This window comes from Triticum aestivum, chromosome 4B (genome assembly GCF_018294505.1).
Source record: "Triticum aestivum cultivar Chinese Spring chromosome 4B, IWGSC CS RefSeq v2.1, whole genome shotgun sequence".
NCBI classification, from domain to species: domain Eukaryota; kingdom Viridiplantae; phylum Streptophyta; class Magnoliopsida; order Poales; family Poaceae; genus Triticum; species Triticum aestivum.
The window spans coordinates 351,581,070-351,605,860 of record NC_057804.1 but is presented as its reverse complement, the minus strand read 5'-3'; the positions used below and the strand labels follow the sequence as shown (position 1 = coordinate 351,605,860).

At 46.9% G+C, this 24,791-nt stretch overlaps 1 protein-coding gene across 3 annotated transcripts in view; it reads left to right on the top strand.

The window, feature by feature from the left end:
* Positions 1-11,253, top strand: part of LOC123092158 (probable WRKY transcription factor 3) — a 34,860-nt gene extending 23,607 nt beyond the window's left edge. The window contains exons 2-5 of one of the 3 annotated variants that reach the window (XM_044513850.1): positions 7,457-8,169; positions 8,249-8,371; positions 8,738-8,807; positions 10,299-11,253. In XM_044513850.1, the coding sequence (XP_044369785.1) occupies positions 7,457-8,169; positions 8,249-8,371; positions 8,738-8,807; positions 10,299-10,391 (999 nt within the window). In that variant the 3' untranslated portion in view covers positions 10,392-11,253. The remainder of the gene's footprint in view (positions 1-7,456; positions 8,170-8,248; positions 8,372-8,737; positions 8,808-10,298) is intronic. The other 2 variants (XM_044513851.1, XM_044513849.1) reach the window with 2 other exon arrangements.
* Positions 11,254-24,791: the final 13,538 nt, after the last annotated feature.

The following is a 24,791-nucleotide window of genomic DNA, read 5'->3' as shown; positions in this document are numbered from 1 at the left end:
AGGCATATTGTCGCTGAGAGAGGACCATGCCCAAGGATGTCCAAGTGATGGAGATGCCAAGGAAGAATGACAAGGCATCGAGGTTTCTCATGGCGAACTTTGAGTGGAGCTGCCATGTCAGGTGACGTAAGAGTAGATCCGTCGAGGCAGTGAGGATAATGTCGTCCACACACAATAGTAGATAAGCAAGGTCGGTGCCGTGCCTGTAGATGAAGAGGGGCACATCCGACTTGGAGGCGACGAAGCCAAGCCGATGTGCAAAGAGAGTGAACCGCTGGTACCAAGCGCGCGGAGCCTGCTTAAGACCGTAGAGAGACTTGTGTAGCCGACACATGTAGTCCGGGCAGCGAGCGTCAACAAAACCGGGAGGCTGCTGGCAGTAGACCTCCTCGTCAAGATTGCCATGGAGGAAGGCATTCTTGACGTCAAGCTGGTGCATCGGCCACGACCGAGAGACGACAAGGCTGAGGACAATGCGAATTGTGTCAGGCTTGACAACGGGGTTGAATGTCTCATCGAAATCAATGCCTTGTTGTTGAGAATAGCCTCGTATCACCCATTGAGCCTTAACCGGGCAAGGTTGCCATCCTAGTGGAACTTGTGTTTGAATATCCACTTCCCCGAAACAACATGAGCACGAGGAGGACGTGGGACAAGAGACCACGTCCCGTTAGTGACAAGAGTATCAAATTCCTCGGTCATAGCACGACGCCAGTGTGGGTCATGGAGTGCACCCCGGTATGTTTTCCGAATAGGAGAGGGAGTGGAGTGAGTAACAGAAAGATTAAGAGGGTCGACGGGTTGGAAGAGGCCACGCTTAGCACGAGTGACCATGGTGTGGGTGTTGGACGGGGATGGCGGCTGGTGAACCACGACCGACGGGGAGGAGTCCGTGGACACCGAGGAAGGGGAGGGCATCGGGCCAGGCGGGGTTGCATGCGTGGTCGCGGGCGAGGAGGGAGTCAGTGACCCAGGAGAGATGCTGGACTGGTCCGACGTAGGGGTGGATGGGGAGCCATGCATGGTGGGTGGCGGGTCTGCATGCATGGCAGGTTGCAGGCACGCACGAAAGCCAGACGGGTGGTTGTGCAGAAGAGCCAGGCGACATGGTGCGGGCTGGTTGGGAGTGGGTTCGGGCCGGTGGGGATGAGGCTGGTGGGGTTCGGGTGGGTGAGTTAAGGGGTGTGGCATGCGTATGCATGTTGGGTAGATTAGGGTTTGATGGTGTGTGTTGCGTGGCGGCCATGTCTAGTAGGAAATCGAGCGCGACCAGGGGGGTTGGTGGGGCGATTAGTCGAGTAGGAGAATGGAAAGACAGTCTCGTCGAAGATGATATGGTGAGAGATAATGACTCGGCGTGTAGAGATGTCTAGGCAACGGTAACCCTTGTGATTGGACGGGTATCCTAGGAAGACGCAATCAGTGGACTGAGGAGCGAGTTTATGCTTGGCCGTAGCAGATTGGTTGGGATAGCAGAGGCAACCAAAGACACAAAGAGCGCCATAATTTGGTTTTGTGTCGTAGAGACGAAAGTAGGGAATCAAAAAACCAATGGATTGTGAGGGGCGTATATTGACATGGTATGTTGCCGTGGCAAGAGCCTCCGCCCAGTAGGAGGGCGACATGGAGGACTGGAAGAGGAGAGTGCGAGTGACGTCGTTGATCGTGCGGATGGCACGTTCAGCCTTGCCGTTTTGGGCGGACGTGTAGGGGCACGGAAAATGGAGGTGAATACCATGAGTAGAGAAGAAGGTGAACGTGGAGTTGATAAACTCGGTCCCGTTGTCGGCTTGCATGGCTACAAGAGGACGTGAAAATTGTGTGCGAATGTAGGCAACAAAGTTAAGAAGAATAGCCGCGGTGTCGGACTTTTTCTGGAGAAGAAAGGTCCACATAAAAAGAGAAATATCGCCAACAATAACAAGATAGTACTTGAAACCGGAATTACTCAAAATTGGAGAAGCCCAAAGATCACAATGGATCAACTTAAATGGTTTGACGCTTATTGAGGTGGACCTAGCGAAGGGCAAGCGCACGTGTTTGCCAAGTTGACAAGCATGACAAATATGCGAGGCTGCCTTATTACATGACATAAAGGAGTTCTTATGAAGTTGGGACATGGCGTCGCGTCCCAGATGACCTAAGTGACGGTGCCAAAGCTCGGTGGAGGTTGCGGCGAGGAGTCCATGGGCGTTGTGGTGGATGACCGATGATGGGAAGACGTAGAGGTCGCCGAGACTATTGCAGCGAAGAATCACAGCCTTGGTGCAAAGATCCTTCACAGAAAAACCGAGGGGGTCAAACTCGATAGAACAATTATTATCAATGGTGAAGCGGTGAACGGAAAGTAAATTCTTGACGATATGAGGAACGAGTATTCATTACGAAGGAAAAGAGAACGAGTTGAAGCGGGTATAGAGGTGTGTCCAGTGTGGGATATGGGCAAGGTGGAGCCATTACCCATGGTGACAACAGAGGAGGAGGGAGAGTGCGTGAGATGTTGAATCATACGGGGTCGAAGGCCATGTGCGCTATGGCTCCGGAGTCCATTATCCATTCACTCACTGTCGATGGAGTTGAGGTGTTGTTTAGTGCAGCAGGAGGGCGGAGCAGTCCCACGCCGTAATGCCGCCGTAGCTAGAAGTGGGTGGCGCGTTGGTGCCGAAAGCCTGGCCGTGTAGCGGGGCGAGGGAGGTAAAGGCCTGGGCCGGCGGAAGGACTGGGGGTCGCGGCCCGAGCAGGCCAGCAATGGCGTTGGGCCTCGCTGTTGGGGGCGCCTGAAGCAGCTGATGGGCCTGCCCCGTATGGGGGTTGAAGCAGACCCAGGGACCAACGAACGAGGGCGCCCTGCGCTGGAAGTTCCTGTCGTGGGAGTTGGAGCGTTTGTCGCTGCCGTTCCCGCTGCCGGAGCCCTTCTACCAGTTGCCGCTGTTGCGGTGTCCGCCGGAGGAGTCGCCCCCGGAGGTGTTGCCGTACCGAGGGCCGTCGTTGCCGTGTCGAGCGACGTCGCCATGGTTAGGTGCGCGGAGCTGACCAGAGGAGGTGAAGCCGCTGGCGCCATGGGGAGGCGCACCACCATATAGTGCCGCCTGGTGTCCTATCGCGACAGAATTCGCGAGCTGGGTCTCGCGGAGGGTCAGCGGCGACCTCGTATGGCTGAACGAGGGAAGGGGGTTCTGCATGGTGACAATTGTCGTGATGTCCGAGAGACGCGGATTGAGGCCACAGAGGCAATTGAGGACGAGCGTCTGGTCGGAGATGAGGATGCCAACGTCACTGAGGGCGCCGGAGAGTGCCTTCAGACAGTGGCAGTAGGCAGTGTGATGGAGAGCTCGCCCTGGACGCGGCCGCGGAACTCCGCCTCAAGATAAACAGTGCGGGTCATCTGATGATCAAGGAAAAGGTTGCTGATGAGCGTCCAAGCTTCTTGTGCCGTCTCGTCCTCCGCCATGATTATGCCGAGTATCTCGTCCGAGATGGACCCAATAGAGCCACGAGCGGACAATATAGTCCTCGCGAAACCAGTGTGCGGTGCGGTCCGCCTCGGCAGTGGCGGTGTTGACGTGGGAGAGCAGATCATACTTGCCGAGAAGCACACTGATGAGCATCCTCCACTTGGTGAAGTTGGAGGCGTGGAGGTCCAGTGTCACAGGGACATGAGTGTGGACACTCGTTGACGGCGGTGGATGCAGCGGCGGGCATGATGGCGGTGATCAGGTTGCCGTTGGTGGAGTTCATGGAGGCGGGGAGGGTTGAGGAGGCGAGGGAGGAGCTGGTGTTGGGGGTGGTGGACATGGCTGGACTGCGCTGCGAGGGGCAGGGAGCAAGCGGGGTGATCAGGGAGGATCGTAGGTAGTCTCTGATACCAAGAAACAAAGTAGGATTGTGTGATTCACGCCACACTTGGGGCGGCCTTTGTATACTAAATATACAGGATTACATGCCTTGGTAATCAAGGTGAATGAAAGCAAATCCTCAACCGAATCATACAACAATATTCGATGGGATATTGTGCTAGTTTCCTATTACATGAATTACAGACAAAAGGAGTACTTTTAACACAAATCCCTACCCAATTTTGCTGCCCACCAACCAGCAGCAGCCCTGCCATCAGCAGATTTACTAGCAGCAACAACAGATTGCCGCTGTAGAAATATATTGCCTGCCTCTTCATCAAATCGGACTTTTGGATGAGTTGGCTGGAGCATGACTTCAATATGTATCAGAGCCAAGAGGTCTCAAGTTCAAGACCCTGCCAACGCAATATTAAAAAAATAATTCTGCGGCCTACATCGATCACGTCTAAGGACTAAAATAGCCTAGACGTGAGGGGGAGTGTTCAAATATATTGCTGGCCTCTCTTCATCAGTTCGGACTTTTGGATGAGTTGGCTGGAGCATGAATTCAATAGCCGCCGCCTTCATGACTCCACCTGCCAACCGATTTCATATGTTGTTATGGTTGTGGTCCCCTCCACAACCCATCTATGGATCCACCTCTCCCATCACCTTGGCTTAGGTTGGGTTCCGGCATGCCCTGCTTCCACAAGCTTCACTTCCCAACATAGGATGGTTTGGTCGATCCTGTTGGTTGGCTTAATATGTGTGAGCAGTTTTTTCGTGGACAGCGCATGGATGAGGCCGACAAGGTTTAGACTGCAGCCTACCATCTCACCAATGATGCTCAATTTTGGTACTTACAGCTCGAGCGTGATTCTGGCATGCCGACATGGGAGCAAGGAGGCTTGCCATGTTCAGTTTGGGCTGTCACTTTGCGCAAATCCCTTCGGCAAGTTGGCATGTCTGCCGTTCACTTCCTCGGTAGCAGACTATACCAGCAGGTTTGTAGCGCTCGTGTGCCGCAACAATGAGCTATTAACACCATCCCAACAGCGGTTTCTGTACACAGCAAGGCTGCCCGGTGATCTTTGCATTGACGTCGAGCTTCAACGACCATCTGACCTCCACACCGCCATCTCCTTCCTCAAGGCCTATGAGCAGCGGCATTTTCCTCCAACATTACCACACCAGCCTTCTGGGACTAGGCCCTTGTGCCCGTCCAATCCTCCTGATGGAAGAGGGAGGCCGGGGGCACGGTGGTGTAGTTGGGCACGGGCCCGTAGCCGGGCGGTGCGTAGCCGCCGTAGCCGTACGCGCCAGGAAACAGGGGCGCAGGAGCAGCATACATGGCCTTCTGTGGTGGAGTGCCGGGCCGGGGTCCAAGGACGCCAGAACCCGGAGCGCGCCAGGGCATGGGCCACGCTTGGACAAGGCCCGTCCAAGAGTTGGCGCCGGGCACGGGTGCGGGCAAGCCGGGGACGCGTGGAGGCGCTTGCTGAGGGAGACCACTGGAGCCGGAGCCGCCACCGTTGCCAGAGCCGCGCCCGCGGCGACGCCCGCGGCGACGCCCGCGGCCACCATGCCCGGGAGCGGCGGGGGAGCGGCGACAGGCGGAGCGGTTGGTGGTGAAGTGCCGCGCCCGGCGACAAGCGCGTGCGCGCCCTGGAGACGCGCCGTCTGCTCGGCACGGTGCTCCTCAAGGAGGAGGAAGGAGCGCGTCTGAAGAAGCGTGGAGAGGGTTGCACGAAGTGATGTGCGGGATGGCGCCATGGTACTGGCGCGCGAGCCCACGCAGAAGATGGAAGACTTGGCGCGTCTCCTTCACCGGTTGGCCGAGGTCGCGCAGTTGGTCCGTGTACGTCTTCAGCTTGGTGCAGTATTGCATGATCGTCAGGTCGCCCTGCACCACGGCATGGTACTCGGCGTCGATGTAGACCGCCGGGGCGAGCTGGTTGTCGCGAAAGACGCCGTCGATCGACGTCCATACGGAGAGCTCTGTGTCCTCCTCTTGCATCACGGCGTCCAGCAGATTGGGCGCAACAGTGGTGTTGAGCGAGTGGACGACAACATGATCAGCCATCGCCCACTCGGGATCGTCGAAGCGCGGCACTGCCGCAGCGTCAAGGTGAGCGCGCAGCCCGAACATGCCGATCGCCGTGTCGAAATGACGGCGCCACTGCGCGTAGTTGCCGGCGAGGAGATCGAGAGTGACGGGGACGTGGCGGCGTATGTCGATGGTCTGGAGCAACGAAGAGGGGAGCGGGGACACGGGCGCCGACGCGAGGGCGGCGGGTGGAGCGGGAGCAGCCGGTGGTGCGGCGGAGAGGAGCGCTGGAGGTGGGGCAGGAGCGACGGGAGCGCCAGAGTCGCTAGCAGCAGGGGAGGGAGGAGGGCTGGGGTTGTCACCCATGGCGGCGGAAGCGGGATCGACGACCGGAGCAAAGGGATTTGCCTGGTCGACGGTATCTGATACCATGATGGAAGAGGGAGAAGCGATGGGATTCAACACACGTTCATTAGCTCTGCAGGCTGAGGTTATATACAGTTTTACAGAGGTTCATGTGCCACTACCATGCGATCGTGGGCTAACAGCATGCCCACCACTCTCACGCACGCACAGACCAGAGGTCGTGCCGTATACACAATCCGTACGCAGGTACACTACGTATACTCTAACACCTCCTTCTGTCAGCGCAGCTACAATACCTTCCAGCCAGCACCACTAGCACCTGTTTTGCCATCAACCACTCCAGAGCGAACCCCGTCACGGCAGATTCGGCACCTGACTCCAGCTGAGTTGGAAGAACGTTGTTGTCGGGGCCTTTGCGTCAACTGCGGCGAGATATATGTTCAGGGTCACCGTTGCGTGTGGCTCTTCTTCGTCGAGTCTGATGACTGGTAGCACCCAAGGCCCCCTAGGAGGCAATTGACAATCTACAGCTTGTGGACAAGCTGTTTTTCAAGGAAGGGAGAGATGTTATGTGGGCCAGCCATCAAGCATGGAGTCTGAGGCCTTAATTAGAGTCCTAGTTGATCAATAAACTTTGTTAGAAAAGGGTCCAGTAAGTTTAGAGATCGTATTATAGTTTGAATAGATTTACCGGCTTGTTGGTCAAGCATTGTATACTATATAAAGGGACCGACCCATCTCAATAAAGCAGAGACACTTTTATCTACTCCTCAGTAATTAGGGTTGTCAGTAGTAGATCCTTCCATACCCGTACTAATTGCTTATTTGTAGTGGTTTTAGACAGATGGTGTACAGAAATAGCAAGAACTATGTCAAAAACTAAGTGTTAACTTACTCCTTGTGTGTTCATGAAGCTAAAATGGCAAGTAATTCTGACCAAATGCTGTATTATTATATTTTAAATAACGTGAAGTAATGGCAATGATGCTAGTTTGTGTGTTTTTGTCTCGAGTTTTCTTGAAGATCATTCACTGTGTTTATTTCTGGTGCTACTTATTAGATATTATATTGGCAGACAAAGATCTGTTCATGTCTGAACTTATAGATAATATATATAGCTGTGTGCATCAATTGATGTAGAGGCCAGGGGTTCTTCCCACTTTTCTTTTTGAAAAAAGAAGAGATGTTAATACATTTATTTCTACAGGGGAATTTTGAAATGTCCCATCAGCAAGCGTTAGCCCAAGTAACAGCACAAGCAGTCCATTCTCAGTATACTGTTGGCAGTCAAGCAGATTACTCACTCCCTTTCTCATCGGCAACATCAGCTTTGACATCACAGTTCATCAAATCTTCTGCAAATGTGACATCAATGAAGGAGACAGCAACTCTGCCACTGCATACAGTTAATGATAACCTTAAGTCAAATGAGGTTTCACAAGGATTCCAAACTTTGGCCCTCACCGTGGATAAACCTGCTGATGATGGGTACAATTGGCGAAAGTATGGCCAGAAGGCAGTTCAGGGTGGAGAGTATCCAAGGAGCTACTATAAATGCACCCATGCGAGCTGTCCAGTTAAGAAGAAAGTGGAGCACTCAGCATATGGACAGATTACTCAAATAATTTATAGAGGCCAGCATAACCACCAGCGTCCACCAAAAAGGAGGTCCAAAGATGGTGGCAATTTACTAAATGAAGATGATTTCCCTGAGAACAGAGACGCGTTGACTCGATCAGAACCAGGCTCTCAAGATCATTCTGGAAAAGTTGAGGTATCAAATGATGGCATCACAGGGCTTTCAATGTCTAAGAGGAGAGACGGAGGTGATCAATCGTCTGGCTCAAGTGATAGAGAGGAGGACAATGATGAAGCAGGTGATGATAATGGAGATGCTGGTATTGTGAATGCAAACAAAAGGTGGTTCATGTAGTGAATAAAAATTTGTTAGTAGTATTTTTTGAAGCTTCAATCTATAAATGCTAGTTTCACTGGACAGGCATGTGCCGGTGCCAGCTCAAAGAATCATCGTGCAAACAACCAGTGAAATTGATCTTTTGGATGATGGCTACCGGTGGCGCAAGTACGGGCAGAAAGTGGTAAAAGGGAATCCTCATCCAAGGTAATCCTTCTGCTGCCCTCTATCTTTATCCGTTCTGCTCTGAGTCCCGGCCATATTGGACCACATTCTGCTCGGTGGCGCAAGCACATTGGACCATATTGGGACCAACTCTAGATAATGCCACATTTTCCTGCATCTCTATGTAATTTATCACTAACTATGAAGAAGACTACTGTTTGTTAGTTGTAGACACAGAATATATGTAAACCTTCCACTGGAATAAGATCTTTTGGAACTTCTTACTGGCACTGGAGGACTTGAATCTTAATTTTCAGAATGGTGTTTGAAAAAGTGGATTCTAGCTTTCATCCTGGAATTTTGGACCTTTCTCACCTCCACACCCCTTGTTGTATTCTGGTTGTCAAGGGCAGAGGGGTTGGGAGGTGAGCAAATGTCCCTTGCGCATTCTGGTTGTCTACGGCAGAGGGGCTGGGAGGTGAGCAAATGTCCTTCTCAAGTGATAGCTAGGAGGGCAATGATGAACTTACTGGAGATAGTGGAACTCCTACTGTTGTCAGAATTATCAAACATACATGTATGAAGCTCTGATTAACCATGACTACTTGATAATACTATTGATTGGCTGGACAATTTTGCTTCTGCACGGAGTTGCGACCTATGTTTATAAAGCGGTAAAGCGAAGCGGGGCGCTAGGGGGGCGCCTCACTGCTTAAGCGATAAAGCGTAAAGCGAGGCGACGCTTTACACAGACTCTGAACCTGATGGGCAGTATAATAGAGCACCATTTAGTGAGACATATATATGTTGATTCTAATCCACCAGTGAGCCCATATATTCTGATCCATCCACTAAGCAGTAAGCAACTAGCCAATTGCTATAAGAGAGGCAGTAGCACCTAACAGCAGAGGAGTTGTGCATAGCATAACACACAACAGAGCAGAAAAGGCTGGTGCAGATCTGAGGAAGCTGCTGCCAGAGGAGAGAGGAAAGAGCTGAAAGCCTGGATATTTGCACGCTCTGGTTTTGGTTCTCTCTCTTTCTTTCCCCTCCTGTAACTGTTTCACATGTGAGCCCAGCCCTGTTTCCCTGCCAGGAATCTCTGTACCCTGCCTGGCAAGTCTAAGGCGTCCTCTCTGCCTTAAAGCGCCAATCAGGACGCCTAAGCAGGCGCTTCAGACGCTTTAGTGTCTAAGGCGGACGCCTTAGACACATGTCTAAAGCGAGTTGGACGCTTTGAGCCTGGAGGGCGCTCTAACGCTTAAGCGTCGCTTAAGCGACGCTTTAGGGACGCTTTACAAACAGAGGTTGCGACAGATTTAAGTCGTAGCTCAAAATTTCAAACAGATAGACGTCTAGACATACTGACAACCACAAGGCTGCGCAAGTGTCATCTGAAACAGCCTCTTATAGATACATAGAGAAAGGCTGCGTACTAATTTCTGTAAGAGGCTTTTACCTGATATCAGGTATTTCGGAAACAGCCTCTTACAGAAATGTAGGGAAAGGCTGCATACTATAGACCCAAAGCGGTCGGACCCTTCCCCGGACCCCGCGCAAGCGGGAGCTACATGCACTGGGCTGCCCTAGACTTCTAGACATACTGACAACCACAAGGTTTAGTTTTAAGCACAGAAAATAATCAAATGGACCATGCTGCTGATTAGTCAAGAGAATTTTTTTTCCGAGGAAATTAGTCAGAGATTGAATGAATAATCCCTTGCGTATGCTACCTGCCTGTTCCCTTTATTCGGTTGAATTATTTTTATGGCATAGTCTGTTTGACTTTGCTTGTTTAGCGATATACAGAACATTTGGATATTTTTTTGCTATGGTTCTTTTGGGCAAGTTTGCTGCTGTCAAAATGATATCTAGCTAGCAGTTTGCACTGTTTAGTAATCCCCCCTTTTTTGTTGTTCTCTTTCTGAAGTTATTCATGACATATTGACTCTAGTTGTGCACTGTACAGGAGTTACTACAAATGCACGTACCAGGGTTGCGGTGTAAAGAAGCATATCGAAAGATGTTCGCAAGACCCAACGGCGGTGATAACTACATATGAAGGCAAGCATAGCCATGATGTGCCAGCAGCTAGGAGCAGCGTGGCTGCTGCTGCCAGTGCCAATGCATCCTCTTCCATTAGCTTACTACATAGAGGGCAGAAGGCAGCATCCAGTAGCCAACGGGTGTTGCCCAGAGCAGCAGTGCATACATCAGATTCTTCCTTGCAGCTAAAAGAAGAAAATGAGATAACATAAACTTTTGGAGTACTTAGTGAGGTAAATTATTCCAATATATTAGCCCATTTCTGGTTGTGCTGCTGCATTGGTTCAAATCGAGAGGATATTCTTCCACGAGCCTTGCTTGCACAGAGTCTGTGTTGCAGCACTGCATCTTGCGTGCTGTACTCCCATTGGTTTTAAATTGTACTGGTCTCTATTCCATGGAAAAACTGTAGGTGACGGAGGTTTCGTTGTTGCAAGTGTATATGCTCGAGTTGTACTCCCTCCATTCCAAAATAGATGACCCAACTTTATACTAACTTCGTACTCCCTCCGTCCCAAAATTCTTGTCTTAGATTAGTCTAGATACGGATGTATCTAATACTAAAACGTGACTTGATACATCCGTATTTAGACAAATCCAAGACAAGAATTTTGGGACGGAGGGAGTACAGAATTGAGTCATCTATTTTGAAACGGAGGGAGTAGCTCTTACCTGATAACCTCATTTGTACATATATCTCCGTAAGTGTCATTTGACAGGATGTATTAAAGTCTTAATTGATGAACAAGGCAATGGCCTTCCGTCAATCTCCTTTCAGTTTGTCGTCGCAGCGGAATGTGCCTCGGTGGACCCGAGGCAAAAGAAAGAATCAAATTGTTCTGATGCTTGTGTCTCGTAAAAGCGAAATATTCTTTGAATGTGAGACGATGTTCTTGTTAATAGCGAGGTGCTTGTTGTGTCTTTGTCTTTGTCAATCTTAAGATTCGTGGACTCAGTCTTCCGTATATGCTCATACGGATAGAATGTGTATATGTTCATACAAGTGAATTTATGGGTATGTGATCAACTGAGTTTGTACTCCGATTCTTAAAAGAAATCCCCGTAATTTATCACCGAAATATGTCGGGAAATATAAGGTTTATTTTGTTTGGTTACAAGTCCTTGGTAAATTAGTTCGAGTCTTGCCATCCACCTGCCACCTCTTTTAGGCGATCAAGGATGGTTGATACAAGGAGTTATTTGGAGATGTTGCTCTTTGGGCGAGTTGTATTGTATGTGATGGGGACATCAATACCATTGTTACACCCACAGCTCCTGCTGCTATACATATTGGATCAATTACTAGAGCTTGCACACGCCAATTAAATTATTAGGTATTTTCGTTTCTTGGTAATGATTTTAATGTTCATGAGAATATGATGCTATCTAAATTGGATACATTTGTTTTGCTTACAAATGAAGGGCCTAGCTTGGAGAAGGATGAACATTGGAGCAAAAACAAGCATGGAGATGATGGCATGCGCAAGGGGAACAAGAACGGAGTTACAAGTGATGATTTTAGGACGTTGAAGCCACCATAATGAGTGCATGAAGATTTGGATGAAATATACAAGATGGTACTTCATAACTTTCGTCCAGAGGCTATTCTAGGTGTTGTGTCACATTATTGAGCCAGACCCATGTATTTTCGAAATACTTGAGTATAGGCTGTTTTTAGAGTCTGTATGTGTGGGGAAACAAGAGATAGGGTTGGTTTCGGACCCCTTCCCCAAGGGCCACGAAATTCCCCCCTCTTCCTCCATATATACAACCCTTAGGGCGTCGTTTAGACTTTGAGTTTTGTTTAGATTAAAGTTCGCCATAGCTGCAACTTCGAGTACTTTGTTTGTGTTCAACGACCAGACAAAGGCGTCACATAACCCCACCTTCATTAATAAAGTTTTCCTCTTATATTCGCAATATCCAGATTGCAATCTTAGTTTCTTACTTGTTCTTCGTTTGCTCGCAGGAAAACAGACCCTCGTGGTCAGGTTGATCGCGCTCCAGCGTGGTCAATAACCCCTCGGAAGTTGATTTAGCGATTGCTAAGGCACGACGTCTCGCACGTTCGTAGTCGGATCGTCAAGGTCGACTCCCACAGAAAACGATAGCCACCATCTCATCGAAAGACGGGACACTTTTGCCTCTATCAAGTGGTATCAGATTTCCAGGTTGCTCGGTGAGATTTTACAGTTTTTCGTAGTTTAGGTCGAGTCTGTTCTTCATACCTACAGTCCACGAAAAAGCCAAAAAAAAGTAGGGTTAGTTCCTTATATCCGAACCAATCTGAGCCTTTGCATAATCTTTTTAGGGTTTTGCATTGTTGAATTTGCGGTTGCTGGTCTTAGTGTCTAGTCCTTTAGAGTTTCGAGTTCTGTTCACAAGTTGTCACGCCGCCGCCGCATCATCATCGTCACCGCTGTCATATACCCACCATCATCGTCACCGCTGCCATATACCACCATTGTCATCACTGCTGCCATATACCACCATCGTCATCACCGCTGCCATCTACCACCAACGTCATCACCGCAGCCATATACCACATCTCCACCGCCATCACGATAATCCGAGTCCACCTGCAACATATATCCACCACCAGTCCGAGTTCCACCAGATTCATCTCCGCCACCAGTGTGAGTTCCACCAGATTCATCTTCGCTATCAGTCCTAGTCCGAGTCCAGTATTTTGTTACTCTATTTTGGATTTCGAGATCACGCCATACTACGAGTCGTGACAGAGAAGGACTCCCGAACTTCCGTGTTACCCACAGTAGAAAAATAGTTCCAGTTTTTTAAAAAACTAAGTCTAGAAAATTCTGGCTAGGCAGTTTCTAGACCATTTGTAAACTTTTCCGAAAAAAATTTGTTGCGGAGCAAAAAAAAACGAAAAAAGTGCAAAAAAAAAGTGCAAAAGAAAGTGAAAAAAAGAGGAAAAAAATTCAGAGTGTGCTCCTCCCTTGTTTACGTGCAGTGCCGTGATTTTGTTAGTGTTCTAGGCTCGCGTCTCTAGCACGATCTAGCCTAGGACCAGCACAGTATCGTCGTTGAGCGTTTATTCAACTTTGCATCTCTGAATTGATTATTGCTGACCCTTTTTGCTACCATATTATAAGCCTTCCCGGCTCCACATACATATACGTTGTGCGTTTGACTCTCCCTGGTAATCGCTCTATCCAAGCTTTGAGAGTTTTGACTACAACGGTTGCCGATCACCACCTGCTGCTGGGTAAGAACTGGTAAGAATTTGAGATTCGCTTGACGGATTTGTGACACCCCACCACCACCATATTCCAGCAGTCTGTAGGATCATATTCTTGTCTGTTTCTATTGCTGCTAACTATGGCAGGAACACAAGTCGACGAGATTGACTGGGTGAACATGACGAACAATGAGCTTCATGATAAGTTTCATCAAATGTTGGGTCAATAGGTGGAAGACGTGATGGTTAGCTTTTGAAAGGCAATGGAGAAGATGGATGACATTGAGAAGTCAATTGACACCAAGTTGGACGCCAAGTTTGATGAATTACTCAAACGTCTCCCACAACCAGCTCTACGTCGTGATACAGTAGGGCGAGCACAGCGTGTTCCTATTGAGCCAGGACAAAATTCTGGTGTCGCTGCTACTGCTGTTGGTCCTTCTGTAGCTCCTGCTGCTACTGCAGAGGTGGAGGACTATTACGAGGATGAGGTTGATCAAAATCAGAACTACGTGCAACCACCAGCACCACCACCAGCAGGTCGACCTCAGGTATATATTCGCAACGGTAGGCCTGCACCAGATAATGACCATATTCCTAAACTGAAATTGAATATTCCACCGTTTGAGGGTAGATATGTTCCTGATATATATCTTACTTGGGAGTTAGAAACTGAACAACGTTTTACATGTTTACAATATCCCAAGGAGAGACGGGTTGCTGCTGCTGCTGTTTGTGCTTTCACTAGTTTTGCATGTGTATGGTGGTCTGAACATTGTAGATTATATCCTATTCCAGCTACTTGGGCTGCTTTGAAAACTGCTATGCGTACTTGTTGGGTTCCACCATATTATCAACGTGAATTGCTTCAAAAATTGCAGCGTTTAAGACAAGGAAAAAATTCTGTAGAAGAATATTATCAGGAATTATAAACTGGCATGATTAGATGTGGTATTGTTGAGGAGAATGAAGCTATGCTTGCACGTTTTATGGGTGGATTAAATAGAGAGATTCAGACCATTCTAGAGTATAAGGAGTATACTAATATCACTCGTTTATTCCATCTTGCTTGTAAAGCTGAACGTGAAGTGCAGGATCGACAAGCATTGGCGCGAACTAACTTTTCTGCAGGTCGACCTTCATCATGAACACCGCGTGTGTAACGCCCCAGATTCGATGCGCAAGTTGTCATTTTCTTCTCCGTTCTTTTCATTCAACTCTTTTAATTCTTTTCGGAGGTTTTGTGTCATGTCTGCATCAAGTATCATTCCATCCTCTCTAGTTCTATTCTTTCCTTGTTCAGCCGGAGTGCTGCCTAAATCCTTTTAGTCCTATTTGTTTCTCATCTCGTTCTAACTGGAGTGGTTTCATCGTCTATCTGATTCCGTAAGCTTTCGATTCTCGTCATTCTCGTCGTTCTTCCCTTCTTCTCGAGTGCTCTCGATTCTTTGCTTCTTCTCTTGAGTTCTTGTTTCACCTCATCCCTTTTCCCTTCCGTCTCGGTCCTAAGATCTCGGGACGAGATCTCTTGTTAGTGGAGGAGTGTTGTAATGCCCCGGATTCGATGCGCCAGGTGTCCGCCAGTTATTCGCCGTCGTTACCATTCTTGTTTTGCTCGCCATTTGCAAACCGTGCATCCATTTCCGGTGATCTTTATATCGATTTCAACCGAAATCATCTCATCTTTCCAGCGGCATACTTGGTTTGCCAAGTTGATGCCTTGTTCATCATCTTTCCTTCCGAAGCACGCATATGCATTGCATACCACATCTCGCATATCTTGACATGTATTGCATCATGTTGCTTGTGCATTGCACCATGATTTATTATGGTTCCTTGCTTGTGTTCTTGCTTTGGGTAGAGCCGGGAGACGAGTACGTGCACGAGGAACCTATTGAGTACGCTAACGAGGATCAAGCCTTCGACAACTCTGAGAACCTTGCAGGCAAGATGATCATACCTTCGATATCACTTCTATCTTTGCTTGCTAGTACTCGCTCTATCGCTATGTTAGTTCTACCTGCCTTTGTTTACCATGCCTCCCTATTGCCATGTCAAACCTCTAACCAACCTGTCCTAGCAAACCGTTGTTTGGCCATGTCACCGCTTTTGCTCAGCCCCTCTTATAGCGTTGTTAGTTGCAGGTGAAGATGAAGTTTGTTCCTGGTCGGAACGCGGATATTTTGGGATATCACAATATCTCCTATTTTAAATTAATGCACCTTATATACTTGGTAAAGGGTGGAAGGCTCGGCCTTATGCCTGGTGACTTGTTCCACTCTTGCGCCCCTAGTTTCCGTCATACCGGTGTTATGTTCCTTGATTTTGCGTTCCTTACACGGTTGGGTGATTTATGGGACCCCCTTAACAGTTCGCTTTGAATAAAACTCCTCCAGCAAGGCCCAAACTTGGTTTTACCATTTGCCACCTAAGCCCTTTTCCCTTGGGTTTTCGCAAGCCCAAGGGTCATCTTTATTTACCCCCCCGGGTCAGTGCTCCTTCGAGTGTTGGTCCAACCTGAGCGATGTCCGGCGTCCCCTGGGCAACCAGGGTCTATACCAACCCGACGTCTTGCTCATCCGTTGTGCCCTGAGAACGAGATATGCGCAGCTCCTATCGGGATTTGTCAGCGCATCGGGTGGCTTTGCTGGTCTTGTTTTACCATTGTCGAAATGTTTTGCGAACCGGGATTCCGAGACTGATCGGGTCTTCCCGGGAGAAGGTTTATCCTTCGTTGACCGTGAGAGCTTATGATGGGCTGAGTTGGGACACCCCTGCAGGGTATATAATCTTTCGAAAGCCGTGCCCGCGGTTATGAGGCAGATGGGAATTTGTTAATGTCCGGTTGTAGATAACTTGACACTTGACTTCATTAAAATGCATCAACCACGTGTGTAGCCGTGATGGTCTTTTCTCGGCGGAGTCCGGGAAGTGAACACGGTTTGTGTTATGCTTGGCGTAAGTAGTTTCAGGATCACTTCTTGATCGCTTCTAGCTTCTCGACCAACGCGTTGCTTCTCTTCTCGCTCTCACTTGCGTATGTTAGCCACCATATATGCTTAGTGCTCGCTGCAGCTCCACCATATTACCCCTTACCTACCTATGAGCTTAAATAGTCTTGATCTCGCGGGTGTGAGATTGCTGAGTCCTCGTGACTCACAGATTCTACCAAAACAGATGCAGGTGCTGAGGATACTGGCGCAGTTGGCGCAATTGAGCTGAAGTGGGAATTTGATGAGGCCCTTGGTCGTTACTATGTATCGTTTCCAGATGATCAGTAGAGGAGCCCAGTCGGGACGATCGGGGATATAGCATTTGGGGTTGTCTTCTTTTCATTTGAACTTGACCGTAGCCGGTCTATGAGTGTATTTGAATGATGTATGATCTTAATTTATGTATTGTGTGAAGTGGCGATTGTAAGCCAACTCTCTTTATCCCATTCTTGTTCATTACATGGGATTGTGTGAAGATGACCCTTCTTGCGACAAAACCACCATGCGGTTATGCCTCTAAGTCGTGCTTCGACACGTGGGAGATATAGCCGCATCGTGGGTGTTACAAGTTGGTATCAGAGCCTCGACCGACCTTAGGAGCCCCCTTGATTGATCGTGTAGTTTGGCCGTTGTTGAGTCTAGAAGAAAACTGTTTTTGGAGTCTAGTTATATCGGAGAGTAGGAATTCTTTTTACTCCTTAGTCCCCTTCATCGCTCTGGTAAGGAATCTTGACGTAGGTGTTTTGAATTACTTCTCTTCCCATTCAAATTTTTCTTTAGGATCACGCAGTTGGTTTTCCGATCGATGGCTCTCAGTTGTTTTCATCCGGTGCATTTCTCGTCAAGTCGACTCGAGCCTCTTCATCGTTGCCAAGTTCAATCCTTAGTTGTTTTCTTTTCCCACCCGCCCACCCTTTTCTTCTCGAAGCCGGAGTCCGTAATCGAGTATCCATCCTACTCGTGCGAAGCCTTTACTTTCTTTCAACCGGTGTTCCTCTTCAAGTTATTCGTCAGTTCCCCCTTCCAAGTTGCCTTTGTTTTCCCGCCCTCCCACCCTTTCTCTTCCCGGAGTCTGACTCTCTCTCGACCATCTATTTCATTTGTGTGGAGCCTCTTTAGTCTTTCGTCAATTATTTCAACCGGTGAATTCTCGTCTCGTTCGTCATTATTCATCTCTTTTCTTCTCCGCTGGATTCAATTCCATCTTCGGTAATGATCATATTCTTTCCCTCAGCTCAAGTGTTTTCCCTGCTCGTTTGCCTCCCGCCAGATTGTCATTCCGGAGTGTTCAAGACATCTCAGGAGATTCATCTGTGTTTGAATTGATTTGAGGTTGTCACCTCATTCAAATATTTCAATTGTTCCGGTGCTGCATCTATCTGTTCAACAATCCTTTCCAACGGTGTTATCTCTTTAGTGGGCCCTAACCCACAGGTCTTTTTCCAGGATCTTACCTGACTCTTCTAATTTCCCGAAGCTATTCCCAATTCTTTTCGAAGGGTGACGTAAGAATGTATTTCATCAGTCAGATGCTTTTCCAAGATCGATTTCAAATCATTTCATTGTTGACTCAACCTCTCTGCTTTTCATTATACCGGAGTATCTCAGTAATTTTGGTGGTGTTTCTCGTCGTCATTTGAAGATCGCAGAAGAGTTTTCCTCTAAATCTTGTCCGTTCTCTCGAAGACTCGTGGTTCTAGTTTCGTGCTATCCTCTCGATTTATTCCATTTGTCAGATATTCTTTTTCTTACCCATCCGGAGTGTTTCAGGAGTTGATTTCTTTTCGTTTCACCGGAGGCCATCATTCCAGTTATCATTCTCTATTTATCCCGGTGCTTCGTTCAAGTATTCTTTAATCAGATCATGATCTCTTTGTTCTTCTGCATCTAAATCCCCTCAAGCATATTTGTTCTTCTAATTCTTCTGGTGATTATCTCTCTTTCGTCAGTCATTTTCGAATTCTTACGGTGGTTCCTTCAGATTCCTTTGTCTTTGATTATCATTTCAATTTCATTCGTTCTTTTCAATTCTACCGGTGGTTCATGAAGACCTTCTCAAGTTTGCGACATGTCTTTTCTCAATCCTTTTCAAGAAGAATAAGTAGTAGGCGAAATCCATTGCTTGTCATCAATTTAATTTTGATGAAGGATAAGCATACAATAAATCTTATTCTTATTTCATCCAAGTGATTAATCCCTTCCTTCGGAGTTTGTTCTTGATGAATAAATTCTACTTCCAAGTGTTCTCCATCTTTTCTTTTCCGGAGCTCAATTTCCTCGGCCATTTCATCGGAACCTCCATCTAAATCATCGCAAGCTTTAATCTTATTCTTTCATCCTTCAATTTTAGCTCATCATCCTTTTGTAACCGGAGTTCTCCATGGTGGTTCTTCATGATTTAATTCATTCTTCAAGAGTTCATCAAGATTCTTGTTGGTGGAGTTCAAGTATCTTTTCTTCTCGCATCTCGAAGTGCAATTAATTCTCCGTATTCTTTTGAAGTGGAGTTTTGCTTTTCTTCGTTCTTCTAAGCTATCCAATCATTTCCGTTTGGGGTCGGTTATCACCTCATAATTTTGAGATGTTATCCATAAGTCCACGCCAAGCGTATTCTTTTCGTTGTTGAATTTTCTCAACAACTCCATTCAATCTTTTCTTCTAAGGTTAATTTCTATTTCATTCGTGGCACAAGTTGTCATTTTCTTCTCCGTTCTTTTCATTCAACTCTTTTAATTCTTTTCGGAGGTTTTGTGTCATGTCTGCATCAAGTATCATTCCATCCTCTCTAGTTCTATTCTTTCCTTGTTCAGCCGGAGTGCTGCCTAAATCCTTTTAGTCCTATTTGTTTCTCATCTCGTTCTAACTGGAGTGGTTTCATCGTCTATCTGATTCCGTAAGCTTTCGATTCTCGTCATTCTCGTCGTTCTTCCCTTCTTCTCGAGTGCTCTCGATTCTTTGCTTCTTCTCTTGAGTTCTTGTTTCACCTCATCCCTTTTCCCTTCCGTCTCGGTCCTAAGATCTCGGGACGAGATCTCTTGTTAGTGGAGGAGTGTTGTAATGCCCCGGATTCGATGTGCCAGGTGTCCGCCAGTTATTCGCCGTCGTTACCATTCTTGTTTTGCTCGCCATTTGCAAACCGTGCATCCGTTTCCGGTGATCTTTATATCGATTTCAACCGAAATCATCTCATCTTTCCAGCGGCATACTTGGTTTGCCAAGTTGATGCCTTGTTCATCATCTTTCCTTCCGAAGCACGCATATGCATTGCATACCACATCTCGCATATCTTGACATGTATTGCATCATGTTGCTTGTGCATTGCACCGTGATTTATTGTGGTTCCTTGCTTGTGTTCTTGCTTTGGGTAGAGCCGGGAGACGAGTACGTGCACGAGGAACCTGTTGAGTACGCTAACGAGGATCAAGCCTTCGACAACTCTGAGAACCTTGCAGGCAAGATGATCATACCTTCGATATCACTTCTATCTTTGCTTGCTAGTACTCGCTCTATCGCTATGTTAGTTCTACCTGCCTTTGTTTACCATGCCTCCCTATTGCCATGTCAAACCTCTAACCAACCTGTCCTAGCAAACCGTTGTTTGGCCATGTCACCGCTTTTGCTCAGCCCCTCTTATAGCGTTGTTAGTTGCAGGTGAAGATGAAGTTTGTTCCTGGTCGGAACGCGGATATTTTGGGATATCACAATATCTCCTGTTTTAAATTAATGCACCTTATATACTTGGTAAAGGGTGGAAGGCTCGGCCTTATGCCTGGTGACTTGTTCCACTCTTGCCGCCCCTAGTTTCCGTCATACCGGTGTTATGTTCCTTGATTTTGCGTTCCTTACACGGTTGGGTGATTTATGGGACCCCCTTAACAGTTCGCTTTGAATAAAACTCCTCCAGCAAGGCCCAAACTTGGTTTTACCATTTGCCACCTAAGCCCTTTTACCTTGGGTTTTCGCGAGCCCAAGGGTCATCTTTATTTCCCCCCCCCGGGCCAGTGCTCCTTCGAGTGTTGGTCCAACCTGAGCGATGTCCGGCGTCCCCTGGGCAACCAGGGTTTATACCAACCCGACGTCTTGCTCATCCGTTGTGCCCTGAGAACGAGATATGCGCAGCTCCTATCGGGATTTGTCGGCGCATCGGGTGGCTTTGCTGGTCTTGTTTTACCATTGTCGAAATGTTTTGTGAACCGGGATTCCGAGACTGATCGGGTCTTCCCGGGAGAAGGTTTATCCTTCGTTGACCGTGAGAGCTTATGATGGGCTGAGTTGGGACACCCCTGCAGGGTATATAATCTTTCGAAAGCCATGCCCGCGGTTATGAGGCAGATGGGAATTTGTTAATGTCCGGTTGTAGATAACTTGACACTTGACTTCATTAAAATGCATCAACCGCGTGTGTAGCCGTGATGGTCTCTTCTCGGCGGAGTCCGGGAAGTGAACACGGTTTGTGTTATGCTTGGCGTAAGTAGTTTCAGGATCACTTCTTGATCGCTTCTAGCTTCTCGACCGACGTGTTGCTTCTCTTCTCGCTCTCACTTGCGTATGTTAGCCACCATATATGCTTAGTGCTCGCTGCAGCTCCACCATATTACCCCTTACCTACCTATGAGCTTAAATAGTCTTGATCTCGCGGGTGTGAGATTGCTGAGTCCTCGTGACTCACTGATTCTACCAAAACAGATGTAGGTGCCGAGGATACTGGCGCAGTTGGCGCAACTGAGCTGAAGTGGGAATTTGATGAGGCCCTTGGTCGTTACTATGTATCGTTTCCAGATGATCAGTAGAGGAGCCCAGTCGGGACGATCGGGGATCTAGCATTTGGGGTTGTCTTCTTTTCATTTGAACTTGACCGTAGCCGGTCTATGAGTGTATTTGAATGATGTATGATCTTAATTTATGTATTGTGTGAAGTGGCGATTGTAAGCCAACTCTCTTTATTCCATTCTTGTTCATTACATGGGATTGTGTGAAGATGACCCTTCTTGCGACAAAACCACCATGCGGTTATGCCTCTAAGTCGTGCTTCGACACGTGGGAGATATAGCCGCATCGTGGGTGTTACAGCGTGCATCTTCTACTTCCACTACACCGGCACCTCCATCAGGTGCCACCTCCAGCCGTGATACAAGAAAGCAGGCACAACCACCGCTATCTGCCAAGAGCGCACCTAACGGACCTGCACAGAGCTCTTCTTCTTCCATGGCATCAACCGGGCACACAAGTGATATTATTTGTCGTCATTGTAAGGGAAGGGGTCATTATGCGAGAGAAAGCAAATCTCAGCGTGTGATGATTGCTACTGAGGATGGTGGGTATGAGTCCGGTAGTGACTATGATGAGGAGACTTTGGCTCTTATTACACGTGAAGAACACGGTGGAGATGATTCTGATCATGACACGCAATACATGGCTCCTGAAGACGTTGATAGGTATGAATGTTTAGTTGCTCAACGTGTTTTGAGTGTGCAGGTCACACAAGCTGAGCAAAATCAGAGGCATAATTTGTTCCATACAAAGGGAGCTGTGAAGGAACGTTTTGTGCGCATCATCATAGATGGAGGGAGCTGCAACAACTTGGCTAGCATGGAGATGGTGGAGAAGCTATCTCTCACCACAAGACCATATCCACATCCTTACTACATCCAATGGTTCAACAACAGCGGCAAGGTTAAGGTAACACGTACTGTTCGTGTGCATTTTAGTATCTCTACATATGCTGATTATGTTGATTGTGATGTGGTACCTATGCAAGCATGTTCCTTATTACTTGATCGACCATGGCAATTTGATTAAAATTCTGTACACCATGGTAGAAACAATCAGTATACTCTTGTTCATATGGATAAAAATATTACTTTGCTTCCTATGACTCCTGATTCCATTTTGAAAGATGATATTAATAGAGCTAATAAAGCAAAACAAGAGAAGAATAAGAGTGAAAATCAGATTGTGGCAAAAGAATTTGAGCAAAAAATGAAGTCTAATAATAAACCATCTAGTGTTGCTTCTGAAATTAAATTGAAAAGTGCATGTTTATTTGCCACCAAATCTGATATTGATGAGTTAGATTTCAGCAAATCTGTTTGCTATGCTTTTGTGTGCAAAGATGCATTATTTTCATTCGAGGACGTTCATGAGGACATCAATACCATTGTTACACCCACAGCCTCTGCTGCTATACATATTGGACCAATTACTAGATCTCGCACACGCCAATTAAATTACCAGATACTTTTGTTTCTTGGTAATGATTCTAATGTTCATGAGAATATGATGTTGCCTAAATTGGATACATTTGTTTTGCTTACAAATGAAGGGCCTAGCTTGGAGAAGGATGAACATTGGAGCAAGAACAAGCATGGAGATGATGGCATGCGCAAGGGGAACAAGAGCGGAGTTACAAGTGATGATTTCAGGACGTTGAAGCCACCATAATGAGTGCATGAAGCCTTGGACGAAATATACAAGATGCTACTTCATAACTTTCGTCCAGAGGCTATTCTAGGTGCTGCATCACATTATTATTGGGCCAGGCCCATGTATTTTCGAAATACTTGAGTATAGGCTGTTTTTAAAGTCCGTATGTGTGGGGAAACAAGAGATAGGGTTGGTTTCGGACCCCTTCCCCAAGGGCCACGAAATTCCCCCCTCTTCCTCCATATATACAACCCTTAGGGCGTCGTTTAGACTTTGGGTTTTGTTTAGATTAAAGTTCGCCATAGCTGCAACTTCGCATACTTCGTTTGTGTTCAACGACCAGACAAAGGTGTCACATAACCCCACCTTCATTAATAAAGTTTTCCTCTTATATTCGCAATATCCAGATTGCAATCTCAGTTTCTTACTTGTTCTTCGTTTGCTCGCAGGAAAACAGACCCTCGTGGTCAGGTTAATCGTGCTCCGGCGTGGTCAATAACCCCTCGGAAGTTGGTTTAGCGATTGCTAAGGCGCGACATCTCGCACGTTCATTGTCGGATCGTCAAGGTCGACTCCCACAGAAAAATGATAGCCACCATCTCATCGAAAGACGGGACACCTTTTCCTCTATCAGTATGCGTTCAATTTGGTGTGCTGTTTGCTTCTCATCAGTCTATGGTGGGAGCTTGTGGCCTAAATTCTTCTACTTTATCATTGCCTTCTATAAAACTATGGCACAAAATTTGCGTGCTTTGAAAAGTACTCCCTCCATTCCTAAATACTTGTCTTTTTAGAGATTTCAAAGAACTACCACATACGGATGTATATAGACATATTTTAGAGTGTAGATTCACTCATTTTGCTCCGTATGTAGTCACTTGTTAAAATCTCTAGAAAGACAAATATTTAGGAACGGAGGGAGTAATATATAGCGACTATAATGTCAATAGATACTTATGTTTGTGAATCAATGCCATGTATAACAAGTATTAGCATGGTAATTATTGGTTAAAAAACAAAATACTATCTTGCGTTTTTAGAAAGACCGAGTAGCATGAAATTTTTGGGCATGGAGTTTTTGCTCCCTGGATGAACAGTAAAAGGTTAACAAATCCAAAGAATTCTGAAATTACTTTGTGACAGATGTTATTGATGTTTTAGCTGCGTGCAAAGTTTCGTAATAAAAAACTATTCTATACACAAAAACTACAAACAAAAACCAATGCTTTAAAAATGCTACTTTCAAAGCATTTTGGAGCATAGATATGGTTTTGTGCCCAAATTTACATGAATTCCATTCCATCATGGAACTTTGCATGCAGGTAAAACGTCAACAATGATCGTTAAAGAACAATCAGGTTTTTTTTGAACTTTTTTTCATGCATTTTACTCTGTGACGTGGGTGCACTTGCGCATTTGCACCCAGGAGCAGAAGGACGCTTTCGCAAATTTTCCTTTTGTAACCCTTTTTGATATGGGGCAAACCCTAGGGGTGGACTGTTATACACAAATTGGAGATGAATTTGAGAAGAAACATAAGAACAAGGCACAAAACCAAGAGAAACACAAAGAGAATAACACTATTAGACAAGATGCACACCAAGTACTCCTCAAATCTCAAGTCAATAACAAGATGAACATATTTGAAACAAGAACAACAAAAGGAATAAAGGAAGACAAAGGGGTAGTTCTTCCCAAATCCGAAGAAGAGATGGGGTCTAGAGAGATAGTCTTCTCTATTCCAAAGATATTGAGGTCTTGATATTCCAAAGGGATTCTTCTCCAATTATGAGGCCTT